This window comes from Lacerta agilis, chromosome 7, assembly GCF_009819535.1.
Source record: "Lacerta agilis isolate rLacAgi1 chromosome 7, rLacAgi1.pri, whole genome shotgun sequence".
Lineage (NCBI taxonomy): Eukaryota > Metazoa > Chordata > Lepidosauria > Squamata > Lacertidae > Lacerta > Lacerta agilis.
Window position 1 is genome coordinate 28,653,377 of NC_046318.1, and position 17,898 is coordinate 28,671,274.

Sequence of the window (17,898 nt, forward strand, 5' to 3'; positions counted from 1 at the left end):
TTGCATGTGATTGTGTGTTCCATGGTCTCTGCGCACTCAGGACTTTAGAACTGTGTGTCCCAATGCATATTCTAGCATTCTGGCTGTTCCAGAATCAAGAAGTATAATAAAATGGACATATACAATCACAGTTTAAAATGAAATTATTCTCACTGCATTTGTTTCACAAACAGCCTGTGAACAAGAACTGTGTATCTTTGAACCCACCGGCTGCAGAGTGGCTCATTGGACATCAGAATCAGTGGAAGTAGATCCAGTACATTTATTCATGCAGTACACACCAATCCTATAGAATTGCATGATTTCATGACTACAAAATCATTGCATGGTGGTTCAGAAAAACAGGACAGTGCTTTTTTCCTAAGAGATAACATTTTAGCTCATTATTCAGCGGTTTAATGGTTTTAATTTGGAATAGTTTAAGAAGGCTTCGTAAAAGGTTGGTGCAAGGCATTATGGAATTAAAAGGCTGCAGTCCACTCCAAGTGAGGTATGTGCATGTTAATTTTAATGTGCTGTCTCAAAGTACAGAAATCCAGGCATTTCCAGCATCATATTTAAAACATGGTACATTGAACTAATACGTGATCTGGGGCACTAATGAGGCAAATTAAGTTACAGGTATGAATTTTACATTAAATGGATTAATATTATATGGCATGGAGGAATTTTAAATACCCTATCGCCATGAATTTTTAATAGTTATGTGCTCTAATTTAATGTTGCAAGGCAATTGCTTTTCTTAAGAGAAGCCCCCTCCAGCCCCCCAGCCCCCGCCACACACTTCTCCGCATTCAAGTTTAGATCTGATTATTATCTGCTAAATACCCTGGGTGTCAAGAAATATGACGGGTGGGGGGTGAGGTGGGTGAAAGAATCCTAGAGATATGAAAATGCCCTGAATGGAACTGGAAGCTGCTGTCTTCTTCAGGGACTAGCTGGTGAAGTGATAATTAAGCAGCCTGAAGAATAAATGTTGCGCTTGAGAGAGATAACAATCGGCCATTGCTTCTTCTCGGCCTCGGGGCGAGATCACGAGAAGAGCAGCGCCTGTCACTATGCAAGGCTGTGGCGAGGGCTCCGCGAGCCGCTGGGGAAAGCGAGATCCGGGCAGGCGAGGAGCGAGAGCGAATTCCATTCGCATTCCCGCAGTTCTTCGCAAGGAACTTCTTTTCCCCTCCCTCCCTCCTTCCCTCCCTCTGTCTCTCTCTCTCAATCTCTCCTCCCTCGGGTTCAACAGCCTCCCTTTTCGCCGAGACCCTACACAGCGTTTGACAGAATGGAGCCGCTCGCCATTGGCTGGCGCGGCGTTCCGTAGAGAAAACTGCCGCTGCCGATTGGCTAAAGCGCGGCGCTCAATACTCGTGCCTCACTTCTTTTTCTTTTTTACATACACATCGCCCCTCCCTTACTCTTGTGTGTCTCTCCCACCCCCCTCGCTCTTTTCTCTCGCTCGCTCTTTTCTCTCCTTTTCCTTGGGCCCGGGCAGCGCGCGCCCCGCCCAGCCTCTACCCCGCGCTAGATATATATACGGCGGCGTTGCAAACTGGGCTGAGCAGAGCCGGGTTGGGACTGGAGTGGCGGCATAAGGGAAGGAGGGGGAGTAAGCAGCCCGCTAGATATACAGTATATATATATTGCTTGGGTAGGTGGCGGCTGGAATTTATCCATTTTTATTTTTATTTTATTTTTACACGGTTCTTAATTTTCTCCCGCTGCTTCCTGTTTTTCTCCCTCCCCCTCGTCGCGCACCCCGTTTGCAAAACCCGGACTCTCCGTTGTTTTGATTTGCCCACCGCTGCATCGCCTCTTGTCTTGCTTGCACTGCGGGTGGGAGCTGCTTGGCTCGGGTGCCCCGAGGGCTCTGCCCGCCCGCCTGCTTTTCTTTTGCACCATGAAAGCGGTGAGTCCCGTGCGACACCCCAGCAGGAAGGCGCTGGCGGGCTGCTGTTGCGGAGGAGGAGGAGGAGGAGGAGGCGACGGAGGTGGCGGCGATCTGGCTCTGCGTTGCCTAGCCGAGCACGGCTGCTACAAGGGGAGCCCGTCTGCGGGCGAGGAGCCGGCGGCGCTGTGCCTCCAGTGCGATATGAATGACTGTTACAGCCGCCTCCGGAAGCTGGTGCCCACCATCCCGCCCAACAAGCGGGTCAGCAAAGTGGAGATCTTGCAGCATGTTATCGACTACATCCTCGACCTGCAGCTGGCCCTCGAGACGCACCCGGCGCTGCTTCGGCAACAGCAGCAGCAGCAGCAGCCGCTGCCGCCTCCCCCGCTGCACCCGGCCAGCTACCCGGCAGGGCCTCCCAGGACCCCGCTCACGGCGCTCAACAGCGACCCGGTAAGAGCCGCGGCGGCGGCGGGCAGAGAAGCCGGGCGCTGCTCGCAGCTCCGACGGGCCGGGGAGGGGGGGGGTGCGGGGAGAGAGGCGCGCCGGGTTGGGCAGCGGCAGGAGCGCACACGCGCCGCTCAACTCCGCCGGGGCGTTCGGAGGCGGGATGCCGTTCGCCCCCAGAGCGGGTGGAATGGATGGATAAACGGGTGGCCGTGCCCCCCCCCCCCGCTTATGGAGCGAGAACCTGCCCCTCTCTCTCCCCCCTCCCGTAGAGAAAAGACCCACAGCAGATCATTGGGGGCAAAGTAGAGCCCCGAGGTCGCGATCCACCGACCTTCGAAAGCTCGGAGTGCTTTCATGTGAAGGGTCCGTTTCGGGGGCCCCTTAAGCGATTGGGTGCAAGATCGGGTCCCGACACTGCGATTCACAAGACAATGAAGTCGGGATTTGGGGATCTTTTAGCGGCCCCCGTGATCCTCAAAGCTTTCCCCTTCCCTCCTTTGGTGATGTCTGATTTAGGTAGAGTGCGCGCCTGCAGGACAGTGACAATTGTTCTTCCTGTATTTTGTACAGCATCTAGCATACGGTGGCAGCCAACTGCCTGCAGAATACTAGCATCGGATCGGGTGCCGACCTCTGCAGGAGGGAAGCTCGTTAAATCCCGACAATATGGGTTAATTGGCTTGTGGGTTGCAAATTGCACGTGAAATTGGGTTGCCTGTGTCTTTGTGCGAGTGCCAATATAGACACATAACTGCACACTCTTAACAGAGTGCAAGATGCAATTTGCACATGTATACCTATGTGTACACACACAGACTGTACAGTATTGTCATTTGGTAGCTATACTGTACATACACATTACATAGCCTTTCTGTTACAGCTGGTGTGCAGCAAAGTGGATCTAGCCTTTGCATGTTTCCAGGCACAGAATTCACTTAACGGGCCACTTGTATATGCCTCATATGCAACCTACTTCCATTTATTTCCCCATCCAACATGGGAGGTCTTCTTATGGAGCCAGTGTGGATACAAATGCATATCAGCACACATCTGCCTCACAGTGCTGAGCTGGGTCCCACAGAACGGGCTGGACACAGCTTTGGAAGAGAACTGAGATACCTACTGCATCCACTAGTTGTGGTGTTTATGACTAGAGGTGGCTTGGGGTTAGTGCGATTAGGACTAGACCATTAAAAATACAAGCACTCCAGATGGGTAGGAATATTAATTGTTTCAATGAATAACCCTAGGCTATGTGAGACTAGACTACCATCATCTTTCCCTACGATCTACCATCCCCTGCAGTGAAGATCTACTCAAAAAAAGAATCGTGCTCCAGTTGTTCAGTTAACAAACTCACACCTCTTTTCAAATTTCTGGGTTTTGCAATGGATGATGCCCTTCCTTGGTTGCACAGGGGAAGCACATGACCCTCAGCTGCAATTGGGGTCCCTGTGGGTCTGCAAAGCAAGAGGCTGTCACATTTGGCAGCATGCAACCTGTCACTAGTTGCTAGCCCAGGAGGGGATCTATAGAGAGCTTGCAGTTTCCTCTGCCCCTTTGTGAGGTTGTCCCGCTTCCCTTTATTGTGGGGCTTCTCAGTCTTAACCGATTGCTAAGCTTGTTGTTTGCGCTAACTCTAATGCCGCACTCCTGTTCTCTCGTTACTGTGCAGGCTGGGGCTGTTAATAAGCCAGGGGACAGTATTCTGTGCCGCTGAACTGCACTTGCAAGGTGAGTATCCTCTTTTAAGATTCGATGTGTCAGCAGAGCTGGGGTCAGATTCCTTTGCCGTGCGTGTTGGTTTCCATCTAAGGCTGCAACGCTAGGTACACTTACCTGGAACCAAGTCTCGTGGAATTCCCTAGGCCTTCAAAGTAAATATAGTTAGGATCAGGTTGTAATTCTTGCTCAACAATTAGGCACTCCAGTCTTAGGCACACTTACTGGAAACTGAGTACAATTGGAATCGTAGGACATGAGTACCTGTTAGACATATTTACACTTCGTATGCTAGGCTGCAATTCACCAGCTAATTCAGGCAGATTTAAGATTTAAACCAATGTAATCCAGTCAATTCAATTGTTCAGTTGTTCTGGCTTAATGATTTTGTGACTCAGGTTCAAACGTACACTTATTTTCTGTTTAATTCTACACATTTACCTTGCAGGGTCAGGTCAATGTGTATACACTTATTTTTTTACATATATATTTATATATAGATAGATAGATAGGATTGTGCCAGGTTAAATAAAATCAGCCTTTCCAATAAATTCCAGACAGTGTACATTAGATAAAACAGCGGGGGGAAACGATGCACTTTTCATATTCCTTTAAGGAAGAGGAGTGTTGCATTTTCGTCTAAATCTTCAGGCTTTTAACTGGTTCACAGATCAGGCCGTCTCCTTGGCGTGTTCCTTAGGAGTTCTGTCCCTTCCCATAAAAGCAATGAATAATACATTTATGGAAATGTTGGTTGTCTTAAAGGAATTCTTTGACAGTCAGGCTGTGATCAGCACACCCACTTGCTGGGAAGCAAGTCCCATTTAACTCCATGCGACTTGCTGCCAAGTAAACATGCCTAGGACGGGGCGCAGTGTTTTCTTGCCCCTCTGCCCGATCTGCAGCAACAAGAGATGGGAGGAAGGACTAGAAGGAGGGAAACTCCTTTTTTCTTTTTCTCTTCCACTCTCCTCTCCTCCCGAGAGCTTCTAGCTTGGACCTGCAGCTGTGTGTTCCTCTGCTTGGCCTAGCCTGGGAGCTGCGGTTGTTGTTTGACCTGGTTTGTTTTGGGTTGTTGATCAAGCATGTCTTCTGTTTTGTTGGTGGCGCCAGTCAGTCTGGAGCAGAATGGTTCACACCCCCACTCTATTCATTCCTCTTCCACAGGTGTGCAGCAGGCAGATCCTGAGCCAGAGAAGCAGAAAGAAAGACACATTAGAGAGGGAGGGGGGAAAAGAAAGAAAGAAAATGTCAGCCACTGGGCAGAAGGAAAAATAATAATGAATCAACTACTCCAGAATTCTTTCCATACTTCCTTTAGAAAAAAGAGAAACAAGAGAGAGAGAGAAAAAATCACAACTTTGCACGTTCATAGCATTTTACACACATGTCTCTTAACTCTTTTGTTTTAGATCAGATGTGAATTGTACACTTGTCTGGGAGGGAGGGGGATTTAAATCTTCAGCATACGTAAGTGTGGCCCTTCTGTTGATAGAAGATCAAGGGCAAATCAGAGTTTAGAAGTATAACTTTAATGCGCTGAGCAGCTGAAAACTGAAGCTTTACTAATCTACCAGAGGTGTTGTAGATAACTTTTGTTTTGACATCTATTGTTTAAAATAGATGATTTTATTGTTTCCTCAGGGACTTTCTTCTCCCTGCAGGAGTGTTACATATTGTATAGATTAAAAAAAAAAAGTGACATTTCATACTATGTATATAGAGAGAGGTTCTATAAGTGTGAGAAAAGTATATGCTTTAATAGACCTACTGTAATTATAAAATATTTTTAATTAAATATTTTTTTGTAAATATTATAAAGCTGTGTATGTTTTTTTTTAAAATCTGTGGGAAGATTTCTTTAGGAAAACTGTTTCTGGCTTAAGTGCAGAACTGCTGATGATGAAAATATGTTGGATGTCAAGGGGGGTGTCTCTGTTCCTTTCCTCCCCCCCTCCCCCCCCCTTTAGATTCAGAAACCACAGCTGTAGGTAGAGTTGGTCCTGCATGAATGCATGAGATGTCTAACCACAAATAAACTTGTTGAGTCCATACAGATGTGTTTTTCTTTAATTTGAATTTAAAAAGATGTTTGTATCATACGGTTTTGAAGCTACATTTTTGTCTATTAGGCACAGGGGGTGGTGGTTTATATTACAGTGTATGCGAAACAGCGTTGAGATGTAAGGATTTTGTTTGTTACGAACTGAGATGACTACTTTTTTCAATATGGGTACAGTGCTGAGGAATAATAATGAGCATTTATAAAATTCTTTTGTTGCCTAAACAGAAATAGGAATCACAAAACACGGAACACTTTTTTTAACACCAAGAGGGATGCTAGCCCAGAATTTCAGCCCTGTGGCATATTGCTTTGGAAAAACAGTGAAAAACGTTTTCTGCTTATAACCAAAGGGCAAACTATCAACAAATGTACAGTTGCTGTTTCTTTCGTCCAAAGACTATTGATACTGAAACTTGGGGGGGGGGGTTATAGGGGTGGGACAACAGACAACAGGGAACATTTCAGTCTGATTACTGGTGTAAATCAATTTCAAAGAACTTAGACCAAAAAATAAAAAACAGATGACTGTATCAAGATTATTTTTCTAATATACAGCAGCATTCATTTCATTACAGCTCTGTTACATCTGAAAATCCTGTTTAGTCTCTTGTTATGTGTAACTTCTACATGTAAACATTAAACTAGATTGACGTGCCCTTGTGCTGTGCTTGGTTTCTTTCTTCAGTACTTGCAGAACTCCCTATTATCTGCTCCACTTTCCTTAAAACATGGTGATTAATGGTTAATCTTGTAGCAACAGTTTGTATAGTCCATGTTCCACCTTCTGTCCAGCCTCTGAGAAAGGTACACATTTTGTGGGATCATCAGTATTCCACACACCAGTGACATAGGATTTTCACAGAGTGGGTGAATTAAGTAGGATTTAATTGGGTGCTTTGTAAATAGTTAGCCAACTGTTTGTAGCATGGTCTGCTTGATTTATTTATTTTTTTAAAAAAGTGGGCGGATTTGTTTCAGATTTTTAAAAGTGTCAAAGTACTTTGGCCTGGGGATCCTTTTTATTCTGTAAAATACTTAATGTGCATACTAAAATAATTTATCTACTGACAAATGTGGTAAAAGGCCACTGTTTTCTTAATCACAATGCCTAGTATTTGCAATGAACCTAGCCAGAACACTAGCTTACAGTTGCAGATATGCTGCACCTGACACTATATATTTTTCTTACTGTAAATCCATTAAATGAATGGTCTTCACATTCATGTAAGAGCCTAGACACCTGAGTTGTTTGTTGCCCCAGCATGATTTTGTATGAAAGGAGTTTTAATGAACAACAATAGCAGCTGCTTTATAAAGCAACCTTTCATAGAAATGAAGAAATTCAAACGAATGAGGATTTCTTCATGGAGCATACTAAAAGGCTACTTAGAAGGATTGATAATTCACTGTTGCATTGTGACATATCAGAAGGGAAAAATCTTAAGAAGGTAGGTCAGCTCTCCTCTGGGGATTATCAAAATTGTTCTCAGGCTTCAGTTAAGGTGAAAGAACAACACTTGCATCCACATGTGTTCTGGAAAAAGTACTATTTTTGTGCAGAACAAGAGGAGAGGGAAATAATCAAAGACTTTTAGTTGCTATTGGCAGCCATTACTGTGTCTCATTCTAAGGGCAAGAGAAAAAAAGGCAGTTTGGAGGTTTTAAGGATGGGCTTGCGGTTTCCCTTGCATGTCATTTGCATTCTCCCAATACCTGCTTCATCTCAGAAGTCACGAGCCCTTTTCACAAATGGCACTGAGAACGCCTTTGAGTCTAGAACATGCCTAGAGTGGATGTTAATGCAGTGCAGTGAGCAAAATAAAGTTAGTTAAAAGAAAAGCACATCCATGCCACTTAGATACTCTCAATCAATTCGCATAGCGGGTGCAAGAGATGCAAAAGCCAACCCAAATGTGTCTTTTCAACGCGACCTTGCTCCAGCCAAACCTCAAAACTATTTTCATCCTCATTAGCTTGAATAATAATGATAAAAGGCTCCTCCCAAAGCGGTCCATCGCTGTCGAGTACTGAAGGCCACCTTCTGTGCTGCTGACTGCTCAGTACGATGGTTATCATTCCTTGCATAGTGACATTGAGAAGCAAGTACATCCTTGTAAGTGGAATAAATGTTTGGTTTACACTGTTAAAGCAGTGCTAGCTGGCTAGTTAAATCCAGAGTTTCAGTTGCACTGTCAAGAAGCGGTTAAACTTGCACAGGCGGCTGGAACTTGCAGAAATGAGCCAACCTTGAAATGAGAATAGGACTGACAATAGGATTCACCGGAATAGTTTCAAAGCGCCGTTCCAGTTTCTTACAAGCTACTTTCGCTGTTCTGCAGAACAACCCAATTCTTCAGTAAACTGTTCCAAATAATTTACTGGATGCTCATTGTCCACTTGTACAAAACTAAATAACCCGATCATTGCTAGGAATATTAAACATCACTAACAGGCCGTTTAGTATCCAAAGTTCATAATAATGATTGACAAAAGACATCATGCAAGGTTAAATAAGAAAGATCCGTTACATACAGTGGTTGCAATCTATGGCTTCATTTCCAGGCTTCTCTTACCAGTTTAATGACGGCACCAACGCTCGCTTATTACTGGAGAAACTGTAGGTTGAGCTGCTGTGACGTTTTTATAACACTTAAGTGCTTTTCCTCTACACAGACACCCCTGTCTAGGCGTGTGGAAGTACCGTAAGTTCCGCAGCTGTAAATGCAACTTTCACAACGAGAGCCTTTCCGGATGAGGCCAAAGGCTCATTTTCTCCCAGTAGCCAACCGGATGCTTATGGAAAACATGGGACCTTAGTGCAAGAGCACAGTCCACCCTTGCGATTGCCATAAATTGCTATTCAGAAGCAAACTGCTTACCTCCAAATGTACATAGGATTTTTGGGCGGAGGGAGGTACTTAGGATGGGGAAGCGTGCATATTTGATATACTTTTAGGCAAAACCAACAGCAGAGCAAGAAACATCTGTACTAGCGCAGTTTCCCCCAATAGGGGGAGTATTGTGCAACATCTCTTACCAACTTGTCTCCTGTGTATTCTACACTCCTATGGATGCCAAGGAGAGTGGTTGCTATTGCCTAATATAGGAGAAGCCAAGCAAATAAATGCAATAAGATAAACATAGTACTGCACCCTGCCCTTTCATGGCTGCCACCTGATAGTAGGATTGCTGACTGGAGGAGGCTGGGAAAGAGCGTGGATAATCACTGTTTATTGCTCTGTCTGCACTGATTCCTAAATATCTGTACAGCCATGGGGGATCTCAGTGCAAATGTTAGCCCAATGCTGTTTATGCGAGTCTCACTTTGGGCAGGTCATTGGATCAATACCTGCACCATACCTGTAATATGTTGCTGCTTTTTATCTCTGTGATATATGAGTTGACAAAGATGTCTCTGGATTCCACAGTGGGAAGAAAGCATGCGAGATGTGAAAGAAAAATGCTACGCATCTTTACCCAGAAGTAAAAAACCACCAAGTTCAGTGAAACCCCCTGCAAGGTGGGCATAAGATTGCAGCCTTGGCTTAATAACTAGGTGGCAGTTTACAGAGGGTTGCTAAAGCAGAACCCCATTACCGTATACTTTTTATTTCTTGGGGAGGAAATTCCTGCGGAACCATAGACAAGGAGAGCAGATCTCTCTTTTTGTATTTTTGGCTGATCTTTTGTTCACCAAATGCCAATGATTAATGGACTAATACTGACTGTGTGTAATGAAAAGTAACAGCAAGGTTGTGGGTTTTGCAGTCTCTACATGATGATAAAGGCAACGGAATTGGTGTCAAAATGTAGGAACTGCTACTAACACTTTCCTTGTCAGAAGTTATTCAGGTATGAGATGTTTTCCAGGTAAACACATTTTAGTAACAGAGAAGCAACTGGATATACCCCCTGGTTACCATAGGGGTTATTATACACCAATACTCCATTAATTAACATATATAGTATTTCTGAGGAGAAAAAAATACTCTGCAAATATAGCATTTTTATGCTTCTGATGTTGAACTGTATTTGGACCAGCAAAAGAATTTACACACTGGTTTTAGTTGCAATGCCATGTCACAAGCTGCATTGTATGTTCCATTATGTAAATTATTTCTAAATCACTTCTCTGGTTCTCAAGCTTTTATTACAGTCGTGCAATTTGTAAAATTTAATTAATAGTACAATAAAATTTGTTTCTCAAAAATGGAACATGTTTCCAAATACAAAATGTGTATCTGGAGATATACTCTAAACTGCAATGAAACACAACATGAAGTGTTGGTATGTTTGCTTTTTTGTGACTTCCGTTTATCCCTCAGAGCATTCTAGAGCTTTAGCCACAGAGCTTGTGCTTACTCCTGCCTCCAACCAAAAGGACATCTCTAATCCACAAAAGAAACATTTCAACCAACCAACATAATACACACTAGAAACACCTTCAGTGCAATCCTAGACGTGTTTGCTCAGAAGTAAGACCCACTGTTAGGATTTAGTAACAGCAGAATCCCATAGGTCTACTCAGAAAACTGTCCCAATGAGTTCAATGTGTAAAGGACCCCAGCATTGCTCTTGATGTCACCAATGTTTTCTAAAATACATAATTTGGGTGAAATCCATTCAATGAAGAAGGGCTTTTTTGAGAGATCTAAGTAGATTGCATGAACTGTATGTCCTTAGACTTGCATGAGACCAGAAGACTATGAGCCTTGGCTAGAGGAACATGATTCCTGATTTTGAACAGTGTATGGTTCAAAGGAACCTGTGTACAAATTTGCGCCAAGCAAACCCTAGTGGTAACAAGTTAAGAAGTTATAAGGATAAGAGTCCTTCAACATTAATCTCCCATACACACACACACACACACACACACACACACACACACAATTATTATTAACAACAACAACAACAACAACAACAACAACAACAATTTATTTATACCCTGCCCATCTGGCTGGGTTTCCCCAGCCACTCTGGGCGGCTCCCAACGGAATTAAAAGCACAATAAAACATCAAACATTAAAAACTTCCCTAAACAGGGCTGCCTTCAGATGTCTTCTAAAAGTCAGTTAGTTGTTTATTTCCTTGACATCTGATGGGAGGGTGTTCCACAGGGTGGGCGCCACTACCAAGAATGCCCTCTGCCTGGTTCCCTGTAACCTCACTTCTCGCAGAGAGGGAACCGTCAGAAGGCACTCAGAGCTGGACCTCAGTGTCCAGGCAGAGTGATAGGGGTGGAGACGCTCCTTCAGGTATACTGGGCTAAGGCCCTTTAGGGCTTTAAAGGTCAGCACCAACACTTTGAATTGTGCTCAGAAACGTACTGAATATGTTTCTAACCAAGGCTGCATACAGATTTCCCTTTACTCTGCAACCAATGTGCTCCCACTACTGGTTTGTGAAGCTATGTGCACACAACATTAGCCACAATCCACATGTATCCTGTAGTTTCTTGAGAAATGCTGCATTTTGATGCATCTTCTCTGAAAGCAGCTTCAATGCAATTTGAAATCGTAGGCCAGATGAGGACAAACGTCCCTCTCTCCAACCGCTGGTAGAAACGTATCCAGTCACACTGATGTGTACAACAATATGCAAACACAATTTGAATCAGAACTGGGGAATCAAGCCTGTTGCTGTGTTTTAAACCAGTAATGTGTACCTAGCACAAATCAGTTTCCACTCTTGGTTTAACTATCTCACAGCCTAGCAAGTCTCTACCTTTTGCATTGCCCTTTCTTTGCATTATAGGGGAGTAGAGTCCATGTTCTCAATCACCTCCTTCAAGTACTCTTCATTCTGACTCACAGCCTCTTTTGTCTTTTCATTTTTAAAGGTGTATTTCTTCCTTTTATGATATGGGCTTGGCAGAGTTCCACTTTCTCCTGGGTAGAATTATGAGAAAAGGGTGTCTGTATCTTTAATGGTGCTGTGTGAAGGAGAAGATTGATTGACTGACTGGCAAGTTGATGCCTGAAAGTGGATGTTTCAGGAAGAGAAAATAGACTAAGCCTAGGAGACTTAACTGGTTTGAGTGGCTTTAGGTGTGATGAAGTTGCAGGAAGCATTAGTGGCTTCTACTTCCTGTTCTTGCATATATATTTTTTCAAGGATGGAGGGGGCTCATAGGTGACTAGAGAAGATATTCCCTGTATAGAAGGTTCAAATGCTGTCATCGCCAATTAAATGATCTTAAGTATCAAGAATGAGACTTTGGCTTGTGACCTTGTAAATCTACCAGTTGAAGCAAGCAGTACTGGGATAGAGAGACCAACAGTCTAACCCAGAGAAATATTTCTATCTCCTTTTCATCCAAAACAGAACTTTCACATCTCTCAGGCATGGGAAGGATGAATGCTAGACATTCAGAAGGAGCAGGAAGCATGAAGTACTTCCATTTCTGGTTCCCTCTACAACACGGGCATATCTGAAGCTGAGCACCATCCAATATTATGGCATATAATCAATACTCTCATTGGGCTGGGACCTACATAATTTTCATGCTACAATAACCCTGCTAATTATCAGGGTTACCACTACTTTCTTCTTCTTCTTCTTCTTCTTCTTCTTCTTCTTCTTCTTCTTCTTCTTCTTCTTCTTCTTCTCCTCCTCCTCCTCCTCCTCCTCCTCCTCCTCCTCCTCCTCCTCCTCCTCACCACTACATTTTTATAATCCCCACGTAACACACCGACTCCACAGCAATGTGGAACTTCAGGGTAGAGCAATGAACAACATAACAATATGACAACTATCTACTACCCCTCACTTATGCTGGTCCCTAGGGCTGGCCTACCATGAGGCAGCCACCTCAGGTGATGGATACTGCTATGTGTGCCACATGACCTGCCCTGCATCTTCCTAGCTCACCCCTTAGCCCCAACCATGATGAAGAAGAGCTGCTTAGAAAATGAGCTCCACCTCAAGCAGCAAACCTGAGACTAATGAGAGATTTCAGAACTGTGTAGGGGGACAACAACTACTTGTTGTTGTGAGAAGTAATTGAGCAGAAGAGAGAAGACACTCACCAAACAAAAGGCTGCTTGGTCTCGTGGTCTGATTACATGGTTTACAGCAGTCAATAAGGATTTCATGGAGAATACCTGGTTGACCTTAAAGCAGCTAAAGATAAAGGTAAAGGTACCTTGACTGTTAGGTCCAGTCATGGACAACTCTGGGATTCGCGCTCATCTCGCTCTATAGGCCCAGGGAGCCGGCGTTTGTCCGCAGACAGCTTCTTTGTGCAATTGGTTGGCTAAATGCTGAGGGAACATGCTCAGAATCACATTTAACATTCAATCTGGAGAATTTCTGGAGGAAACAATGCTCAATTACATTATAAGCATTATGACCTAGACAAATTTGCATACTGTGAACTCAGTAATCATGAATTTTGATACACCATTATTCAGAAAGAAATTAAATTTGGATGTCTTTCCACTTTCAAAAACTGCTGGAACCCTGACAGTTTTGGGCCCATGAGCTTTTTAACGGTAGACAGAAGCTGTCAGCATCAACTCTCAGCATTCCTTTTTTTTATTTTCCATGGCTCTTACCATAAACTGGGTCTTAGCTATCTTTCACTAGATATGAGAGTGTAATCCTGCATACAAATAACATTTATTGATAACTACAATGTGACCCAAAGTGAAAGATGTTCGTTTGTATGGGTGGAATGGCTGCCTAATTGACAATGGGCTTGAGTTTCTAAATCCTAATTTGGGGCCCATGTTATTGCTCATTTGCAAATTAACATCTTTTTGACTGGTTTAGCTTGTTTTGCAGAGAACATGATTCGCTAGCAGTTGATAAAAGCAATGCTTAGACAATTTTTACAATGCATCCCATTTACTTGAAGAGCGTAATGGCTCCTTCTGAGCCATATGTCATGTAAATAAGTATTTCAAACATTTTTTAACATGCATATTATGCACTCCATAGATCAATGGCTCCTTTGAAGAGCTTGCACTTTATCTTGTAAGTTGCATTTAGACTTTTTAAAAGATGTATTATTTATTCAATAGGCTATCACTTCTTTCAGAGATTCTTCATTCTATCATCTAAATATGTATTTAGTCCATTTAAAGATAAATATCTCTTCATGTCGTCAACAGATTGGAAGAGCTCTTCTGGAAATATTAATCAGGGAAAATGTGCTTGAATGTACCCGAAGCAGCCTGTAGCATAAACCAACATGCCTTGCGATGGAATGTTTTTTCATGCTTGTTACTTTTACTCACCACCCACAGATTTGGTGGTTCAGAACCTATTTGGCCTGGCAGTAATGTTGTGGTGCTAAATTTGAAACCTCACATCAAAATATGCAGGTGTCATAAATGAATAACATTATGGATGGATTGCATTAGCAGGCTCAGGGCTTAGATCGGGAAGGACCCCAGTTTCAATAGCACAGAAGCGTAATGGTATGAGCACAAGGTAGCTTTCTTCACCCTTTCTGGCATTATATTAAAATCTTTCCAGAGACCACGTGGAATGGGCAAGGCACATGTTAGGAATGGAAGTAGCTCCAGGCTCCTCAATGCTGATACAAGTAGATGAACTGAAATGTTCTTTGATAACCATTCCATTTTCTTTACTATCTATCATCCTATTAAGTGTGAAAAGATACAGTGGTCCCTTTTGGGAATCATGCATGCATCAGCAAGACACATTGTTGGCCCTTCTGGGACATGAAGCTGTAGGTCACTCTCCAGTGCGATTGGTTAACAACACAATTTGCCCATGTCATTCACCGGCAGCTGTGTGTAAGTTCCAGTGTGGTTGTTGGCAGGTGCTGTAAGCTATCAGGAGTCTCAGACTGGGAGCTGGGAGCAAACTTATAACTTGCCACACCAGTGTATCCATTTATTGAAAAGGGGAGATTTCTCTCTCCTGTGTTTCAGCACCACCACCATGGCTAGTGGCTAAGGAATAATATTAAACTATAAGCTCAGCAAGGGTCAGATGACACTAGGAACCAATAAGGTTTCACCTGGCTCTTTAAAGCTGCTGGTTCTTGCTGAGCACTGAGACTGCTAGAGGCACCTACACCCAACCAAGGACATGTCCTGCCACCTGCATGGGGCAATGCAGTCTCCCCAGTTCCCTTACACCCCTTTCTCTCACCTGCTGTACACCCACTTCTAAGTGAGTGGCAGCAACAGGAAAAAAAGGAGAGGGAGAGAGATGTTGAGAATATACACCCAGGGAATCATAGCAATTCATGCTCACGCAGAGCAAGCCAGGCTGCTGATGGTCATATGAAATCACAGCCAACCCCATTATATTTCCTGGCGTTATCAAACTCTACTCCAGTCCCACAAAGTGTACCCTGTATATCCTTTTGTGGATTTGGGGGAGGGAAATTAAAGCTTCCTTCCCTTTTCAGCATGGGATTTGATGATGAATGTTGAACCTATGGATCACTGCAAGGAGAAAAGGGTTGATTTATTTGTTTACTTGGCCCATTATCTTTTTCCTTGCACTAGCTATACTTGCCATGGTTCTTTAATTAAAAGCTTCAAAAGTTAGAGGTAGATGGCTGCCTGTCGGCTCCTCCATCCAGATACCAATGGGAGGCTTATACTCATTTATTTACAGAATCTGCATACCTCTTTAAGCAGTCTACAACATAAAATCATAATAATCAAGAAACACTAGCCATAGAATAAGCCAAATAAAATCTTCAGTGAGTGCCAAATGCTCCAAAGAACAGTAGGACTACATAAACTCTGTCCTCACCCTCAGACCTCCTGCTTCACAACTGAGGGCATGGTTCTCAGAAGTCCAGGGGAATAAGATACCTCTGGAAGGGCATTCTATAACAACAGGGCAACAGCTGAAAAGGCTCTGCTCTCAGTGGATGCTAAACTTGCACCTACAAATTATTGAAGCCCAGGAAAGTCCTCCTTAGGCTGCTCTTCAAATTCAAGAGTGGGGAAATCAAATGGGAGAAGTTACTATATTGCATCTTCCCTCTTCATAAAACTATTCTGTCTCTAATGGGGAAACGGAGCTGAGGGCTAACCCACAGGAAAACCTTTTAAGCAGTGTCGCTGCTTAAAAGGACAAGTTTGCTTCGCAGGAGCAATCCACATAGACCACTACAGGATCTCATATAAGATGAAATAATCAAAGCTTTCAAAGAAACAGAAAATGTGCAGCTCTAATAAGAAGAAAGCTAAAATTACTTTCAAGCTAGCTTGCCTGTAGAACGAATGTCATTTGCAAAATCTAATATGAGTGTTGTTTGTACTCTTCTTAAATTCCCATTCTGTGTTTATTTTATTAGCATTAACATCCAACAGAGACCTCATCATTTGCTATGGAAACACAATAAAAATAAGGAAGGGGGAGTTTCAAGAAATGCACATTTTAAAAAATGGTTGCAAATTAAAAGTTTCTTAGTACTTGCTCATAAGTTTTGGAACGATGGCTTTGCTGATACACCTCTGAAGTGAAACTATTTTGTGACTCTGCCTCTATTGTTTATTTTGCCACCCATTAATACCAACTATGTCATTCACTTTGGACCTGCCATCAATATCGTATGGGTTGAATCCAGACTGAATTAGTTGAATTTAACTCCCATTGAAATCAAGTCAAGACTAACTTGTCCAATTGATTTCAATGGGACCTAACGTTGTCTTCCTTAATCTGGCTCCAAACCTTATGTATTCTGCACTTCCCAAGTTCTAGCTTTGCATTAACTCTGAACTCATACTGGAATTACAAAATTCAGGATATGTAAGGAAAAAGTATAATACCGCTGATGCAATTGAAGAACCCCTGTGAGCCATTGGTTCCAGACTCCAGTTCCTAATACAGTGGTACCATGGTTTACGAACTTAATCCGTTCCAGAAGTCTGTTCTTAAACCAAATCTGTTCTTAAACCAAGGCGTGCTTTCCCTAATGAGGCCTCCCGCCGCCGGTGCCCTTCCACCATTCAGATTCCGTTCTTAGACTGAGGTAAAGTTCGCAAACCGGAACACTACTTCCGGTTTTGCAGAGTTCATAAACTGAATAGTTCATAAACAGGGCTGTTCTTAAACCAAGGCACCACTGTACATAACAAATGCACACATATGTTGGTTAATCGCTGTGCAAAAGGAATAGCTCAGTTCCTGTGTCTGTATCGTGTTCTCACATGCCTAAATTTCTATGTTCAAGGGACATAACTCTTCTGAGCAACACAGCTTGCAAACTAATGTTTTTAGATAAACTTTTCTGTGCTGCTGTTGAAATCAACAGGAACTTTGCCATTGTCTTCTATTGGAAGAGGATTAAGCTTTTATTGAAATTGTTTGGATTTAATTTTTCACTCTGTTAAGCCTGAGTGCTAAATATGAACCATCCTATCCTGCTTTGTTTACTCAGATTCACCGAAACCTTAAAACAAACACACAATTCCAGGTAAATCTGAGGTTACAAACAATCCCTACTCTGTTCTCTGTCAGACAGGTGTGAGAGAGCACCTGTGTAACTCTGCGCAGAGTCACCCGTTTTCGGGGCGGGGCAGCATCGATGGGGGGCAAATCCTGCTCTGCAAGGATGTCAAGCTAATCTTTGTTTAACTCTTGCTGGAAGTATCTGTGGCAACAAACTGGATACAGGCAAACAAACAGCTCTATCCGCCACTCCCCCCATTCCCCGCCGGCTGTCATTTTGCAGCTTACTACAGGCGCTTATTATATGAAGCAAAAGCAGGGACTCAGTGTCAACAGAAGGTAATGGGCACGACGATTATTTGAACAGGTGTGTGAGGTGTTACTACAC

The 17,898-nt window shown here is 43.3% G+C and overlaps 1 protein-coding gene across 2 annotated transcripts; it reads left to right on the forward strand.

The window, feature by feature from the left end:
• Positions 1–1,668: 1,668 nt before the first annotated feature.
• Positions 1,669–6,466, forward strand: ID4 (inhibitor of DNA binding 4, HLH protein). 2 transcript variants are annotated; one of them, XM_033154676.1, is made up of 3 exons: positions 1,669–2,338; positions 4,011–4,069; positions 6,348–6,466. In XM_033154676.1, the coding sequence occupies exons 1-2, from the start codon at positions 1,895–1,897 to the stop codon at positions 4,053–4,055; spliced, it is 489 nt and encodes a 162-aa protein (XP_033010567.1). In that variant the 5' UTR covers positions 1,669–1,894; the 3' UTR covers positions 4,056–4,069; positions 6,348–6,466. The 2 variants fall into 2 exon arrangements, with proteins under 2 accessions (XP_033010567.1, XP_033010566.1); XM_033154675.1 differs by lacking the exon at positions 6,348–6,466 and adding an exon at positions 5,225–6,109 and having other exon boundaries at positions 1,672–2,338.
• Positions 6,467–17,898: the final 11,432 nt, after the last annotated feature.

Coding starts and splice junctions, on each gene's coding strand:
- ID4 (XM_033154676.1), top strand. CDS start 1,895: ATGAAAGCGGTGAGTCCCGTGCGACACCCCAGCAGGAAGGCGCTGGCG. Junction 2,339..4,010: donor CGGCGCTCAACAGCGACCCG/GTAAGAGCCGCG, acceptor GTTACTGTGCAG/GCTGGGGCTGTTAATAAGCC.